The 6,052-nt window shown below is 45.3% G+C and overlaps 1 protein-coding gene across 1 annotated transcript; it reads left to right on the top strand.

Moving 5' to 3' along the window:
* Positions 1 to 3,902: 3,902 nt before the first annotated feature.
* On the top strand, positions 3,903 to 5,296 carry LOC119971346 (leukotriene B4 receptor 1-like). Its single transcript, XM_038806759.1, has one exon. The coding sequence runs from the start codon at positions 3,986 to 3,988 to the stop codon at positions 4,967 to 4,969; it is 984 nt and encodes a 327-aa protein (XP_038662687.1). The 5' UTR covers positions 3,903 to 3,985; the 3' UTR covers positions 4,970 to 5,296.
* The last annotated feature ends 756 nt before the right edge of the window (positions 5,297 to 6,052 follow it).

Below are 6,052 nucleotides of genomic sequence, written 5' to 3'. Positions count from 1 at the left end.
TAACGTTGACGCACACAAACATTTTGTAAGCTGCCTGCAGGGACAGAATTTCTATAATGGGCAGATCAAATGCCCATTATAGAAGCAATTTTCTTCTCATATCTTGGACCCTGGCTTGAAAATTGACCGCGTGCTGTAAATATAGAACTATGGTAAAGCACAATGTTAATAGGATTTTTATTTGAGATTATGGCCACCTTGAACAGAACCATTTCACATCTCAACAAGCAAATATGGCTCCCAGAACTTTGGAACGGAGTAGTTATCAGCTCAGGTGTAGCTCCCATCTCGACGGGACCTTGATACGCTTCTGTTGGCAGCTCATAATCCACATTTACTGAATGCTTTGGCAGTGAGCTGCAAGTACAGATGTTGTTATGAAGGAGGCCTGCCTGACAGGCATTCCAAGAACCCACAAAGTTGTTTAAAGTGGGGGCAATGACTGCAAAAGGCTTTTTCAATACTTGCTGAGAACTGTTGAGCGTGAGGACAGATCATTGGATTCTCTGAACATCAAGATCTCCTGATGCTATCAGAAGTGAAGCATCATGGACTTTGTCCTGTTGGGTACTCCCAAAGCCGAGATGACCCTCATGCCTCGGAGATGCGGAAGTCCAAATTTTGCCGAATGACTAAAGAACCTGTCGGAATCTAACAGAAAATGTTTGCATTTGACACTTGCTATGACGAACAAATGGGCACGTAATATGGATTGAGTGGTATTTAATGGAGGTGACAGAGGGGTTGCCCTGGAAGAACTGCTAAATTAAATGCCAATGAGGCACTTATCTGGGCAGTGATGGGCCTTACCTGGGATCAAGTATCCTAGACACTGAAATGCTGTCCTTCTACCCCCCTCCCCCCCCAACTCCCCGACAGCTGCTGGTCAATCAGAGACTAACAGCTGTGCATTGCGCAATGCTGTATTGGGTTTTGCCGGAAATGTGTTTAACAGGGCTTGTTTTGGGGTTTAACATTTAGTCAGCATTGTTAGCTCATTTCAGAGCCCCAACTGACAGTGGGCAGAAAAGCTGAACACAATCCTCCCTGCCCAAGACTTATCGGGACAGAGATGGGAAGGGGGAGAAGTTTGTCACTTGCCATTCTCCTGCCCGATTACATATCTCTCTGCCACCAAACGCAGCATTGTATGCTGCACATTGTCCAATTTCCAACTTAAATAATAAATGATTGTTATTCATCACCATTCTCCCTGAATAGCACCGGCAACTTTTCCTGCAGTGGTTAAAACCTTGGCACACTGGGATCTTAAAATCACTTCACACATGTTAACAGTGGATAAAGCAGACTGTAGTAGAAGGAGCAACAGCCTGTGTTGGGAAGGGAGAGAGACACCCATGATACCTGGAGTCCACACAGATCACCAGGCATACTAAGCAGGAGCAGGGACATGGCTGGAGTAGGAATGGGTGAATAGGTGAAACTGCTGCCTCCCTAGTCAGGGGTACATTTAGCTGACCCAGCCAGTATGAAAATGACAAAGGATGTGCCAAAGGTTGGGCAAAATCAGCTATTCAAATCACTCGGCAGTACCGTTGGCCCAGCTTGATATAGTACAGTCACTTCAATAAAATTTCTTTGCTGATACCAAGCAGTCCAGGCACCTCACTTAGTCCTGCTACATGTAAAGCAATTACAAAGCAGCACAAGATTTTGGCACAGAACACACAGAAGTAACAGGCTCAGATTTTCCTGTTCAATGCCCTGGTACAAGAGTGCTGAGTGCCATTTCACCTTGAGCATTGGTGGTCCATAATTGCTCATCCACGAGCTTTGATAGGCGGAAGATCATGAGCGGGTGTGGTCAAATTATTTGAAGCCAGGCATTGAAGAGAATAACCTGCCCCATGTTACCATTGAAATAATGGGAAGATTGAAATAAAAGCACGATACACAGCCTAACTGTGAAATACGTTTGGGTCATTATTAATTGATAATCTTTATTCATGATCTTTATTGTCACAAGTAGGCTTACATTAACACTGTAATGAAGTTACTGTGAAAATCCCCTAGTCACCACATTCCGACGTCTGTTCAGGTGCATGGAGGGAGAATTCAGAATGTCCAAGTTACCCTACCAGCATGTCTTTTGGGACTGTGGGAGGAAACTGGAGAACCCGGAGGAAACTCACGCTGACACAGGGAGTACTTGCAGACTCCCCACAGACAGTGACCCAAGTCGGGAATCGAACCTGGGACCCCGGCGCTGTGAAGAAACAGTGCCAACCACTGTGCTACTGTGCCAGGTATTACCGCTTTGTTCGGAGAGTGTCTTTCTGCAAGTGCAGAATAAGATAACAACAAATGCCTTTTTTCAACTTGTGCCATAAATTATTTCAATTGAGAATTGCTGTTTCTTTTCCCACACATACCTTGTGCTGCAAAAGGCAAACTTTCACTCATTATCATAGCGAGGTTTTCCTGGAATCGGTCACTTGCAGTCACCAGGGGCACCAATCTGCATCGAGCATGACTTTCCAGGAGTCTCTCCCGCTCTTACCGCCTGCCAGCTTGGATTTAGCAACCCAATCTGTTGTCCGCATTATAAACGCTCCTTCCTTGGCCATTGTGGTGATATACATCACTGTAAATACACAAGGGGTTAATGTAGATACACTAGAATTAAATAAACACTAGAGGGAGCACCAGAGACATCATGACACACAGACATTCAACCAATAGGCCAGTAAGATAGGACATGACCAACGGGCAGTCAAGACATACCCAGAGGTGACACCACCACAAGGGGGCTACCCATATAAAAGGACAGGGCACACATGATCTTTCTCTTTCCACAGGTGACACTCGGAGCGACAGGGGCAGATCAGGAAGCATCACACACACCGCATGGATTAGAGCAGACTGGTTAGTTAGATTGAGTTTCTATAATAAGACTGGCAGGAGAGTCGAACTCAAGTAGAATTGTCAACTGTTCAATAACTGTGTTAAACCTATCTCCAAGTCTGAACCTTCCTTTGTCAGAGTATACATCAACCTTCCTTTGTCAGAGTATACATCAACAAAGCAGCTTATGCTACATGAAGAAGCATAACAAAACAGCCATCAAGTCTCAGAGTGAAACTTGAACCCAGAGTTTCTGGCGTAGAACCAGGGACGCTACCCCCATTTTAACTAATATACTACCAATGTAATTCCTGGCATTAACCAGTAATTGGGTTGTAAATGGCACTGGGTTGTCCAGCTTACAGTGAGTTGGCTTGGCAACTCTGATTGTGGTTCAAAGGTTATTATTGGGGCAGCAGGGTAGCATGGTGGTTAGCATAAATGCTTCACAGCTCCAGGGTCCCAGGTTCGATTCCCGGCTGGGTCACTGTCTGTGTGGAGTCTGCACGTCCTCCCCCTGTGTGCGTGGGTTTCCTCCGGGTGCTCCGGTTTCCTCCCACAGCCCAAAGATGTGCGGGTTAGGTGGATTGGCCATGCTAAATTGCCCGTAGTGTCCTAATAAAAGTAAGGTTAAAGGGAGGGGTGGGGTTGTTGGGTTGCGGGTATGGGGTGGATGTGTGGGTTTGATAGGGTGATCATGGCTCGGCACAACATTGAGGGCCGAAGGGCCTGTTCTGTGCTGTACTGTTCTATGTTCTATTGGCGTCATTCTTTTCTTTTTAAAGGACTCTCATATTCTGTTGAAATCTTGGAAATATTTTAGTTTCAGGCACTGTGATACTGAAAGCAATGCTGTCTTTTGACTGAAATATTTCTGTCATGTTCTCATCCAAAAATGCCAGACAACCAAGTTGTCCAATGTCCCACTTCCCAATCCCCAGATCACTGAATCCAGCCATTGGCAGAAATAAAGGAAGCGTATTTTGTGTGTTTAGTGCTGACATTTCATAATTGCAGGGGAAATAGCAACTCACATCTGCCACCTCCTTTAGTGACTCATTACAGAACCGAATTCACACAAAACCCCCCTGAAGTGTTGCTGGCTGGGTTCATACCAAGGATGGAATCAGCAGACAATGGGACAAGGACAGCAGTTCAGACGGTGGGCAGCTTGGTCCTGGGGTTAACCTGCTTTGTTGGAATCCCAGGCAATTCATTTGTCATCTGGGTGATACTGTTGAGGATGAAACAGAGATCCCTCACTGTTGTCCTGATCCTCAACCTGGCGGTCGCTGACTTGGTTGTCCTGATCACGTTGCCTCTGTGGATCTATTCCATCAGCAACAGTTGGGTGTTCGGAGCAGCTTCGTGTAAGATCCTGACCTCCCTTATTTATTGCAATTTGTACGGCAGTGTGTTCTTCATCACGCTGATGAGCATAGACCGCTACTTGGCGGTAATATACCCATTTGCTTCACTGCAGTGGCGCAGGAAAGAGTATGTTTGCAAAGCGGTAGTTATTGCCTGGTTACTGGCTTTCCTCTTCGCTGTTCCCATCCTTTTGGTCAGAGATGTGGAGATTTTCAATGGCATTCTTCACTGTTCAGGTCGTCAATATGCTTCCAAAGCCCAACAAATTGCATGCCTGGTACTGGAAACCCTGGTAGGATTTGTCGTTCCGTTTTCAGTGCTGGTTATCTGTTACGGTTGCGTGGCAAAAAGAGTGGGCCAAATGAATTTTCAGAAGAAAAACAGATCCGAGATGATAATTGCAAGCATCGTGATAGCGTTTGTAATCTGTTGGTTGCCTTACCATGTGTTTAATGTGGTGGAACTTGCTTCCGTGATGGTCGAGCCGGGCTCGGATGCAGCGGAGACTCTGGAAGACGTTTCTGTGCTGGGATCGTTCATTACTGGCACGTTAGCTTTCATCAATAGCTGCATTAACCCTGTACTTTACGCATTTGCTGGTCGGAACTTGCGGGATGCTTTCCGCTCTTCAGTCATGTCCAAGGTATTTGAGCAGATGGCTCAGTCCACGAGAGACGAGAGTCCCCCAACATCAGACAATACAACAAGAATGGAAATTGTGGACAGCCTGTAAACATTTGGTGCATTGTCAATGTCGGGTTGTGTTCACATCCTGCACGATTATCCACCACCAAATAAAAGTTATTATGTGTAATATAAATAATGTAGAAAAAGCTTGCAACACAACAGATTTCATGTTGCAAGCTACAGGAAAGTATGTTGCATTATTATTCATCTACTATATTACAATCATTTTATTCTGTATTATATTATATTCTCATTTCTTACTGACAAATTGTGCAGATTGACGACTGTGCGTCGCGAGATTTAAAAACAACACTTAGATTATTAAAAATGTTTAACTCAAGCAATTATTAAAGTTTGTTATCTTAAAATATTATGAAACTTTTTTTTGGCTTTGATTCCCATGTTTTCCTCAATCACTTTTCTGTCTATCCCTGGCGATTTTGGTGCCATAAAGTTCCACAGATTTTGGTCGCCCCCCCCCCCCCCCCCGCTTCTAAACATCGCGTGAGTGGCATTCACTGTGAACGCAAAGGGCTAATCCGCTGTCATCAGATTGAAGATGTGGTCAGAGGAATGAATGGGTCAGAGTGAGAGGGCTGTAGGGTAGCTCAGATTGCTGAGCGCCACAGCGGCAACTATTTAATGTCAGTGGGGATATTCAGTCTGTGACACTGGCAAAGGAGTCACAGCCAAACCACAACTTGCTCTCACCTGTCAGCAGCACATGTGCGTTCCAGGAGCCGTACCGAAACAGCAATTTGGCGCGTGAACATCCTCCAGCCCAACACAGACCATTAGCAACACTGCTCAGCTGAGATTGACAGCAGGTCATTCCAGACAGTTTCAGACTGGGGTGGGGTTGCTGAAGATTGCTGTTAATGTATTACACAAGAAAATTGAGGCTTTCGCATCGAAATTCAACGCAGGCAATAGTACAAAGCAACAGGATTGGATTGGCTGTCCATTACACACCGTGCCTGATGTTAATTTCCATCACAATTCATGGAATTAAATATCAGATGCTGTGTTTAAAGGTTGGTCAATCCTGTTCTATGTTACCACCCAAGACAAGTTTCGGCACCGTGCCACTGCACCAGACACCCCGGTTTGATTCTGACTGTGTGGCGTT

This window comes from Scyliorhinus canicula, chromosome 9, assembly GCF_902713615.1.
Source record: "Scyliorhinus canicula chromosome 9, sScyCan1.1, whole genome shotgun sequence".
Taxonomy (NCBI): Eukaryota; Metazoa; Chordata; class Chondrichthyes; order Carcharhiniformes; family Scyliorhinidae; genus Scyliorhinus; species Scyliorhinus canicula.
Note: the sequence above shows the minus strand (reverse complement) of the source record. Positions and strands in the feature narration are given on the sequence as shown.

What these genes read in the sequence shown, in the direction of transcription:
- LOC119971346 (XM_038806759.1), top strand. Translation starts at nt 3,986, where the DNA reads ATGGAATCAGCAGACAATGGGACAAGGACAGCAGTTCAGACGGTGGGC.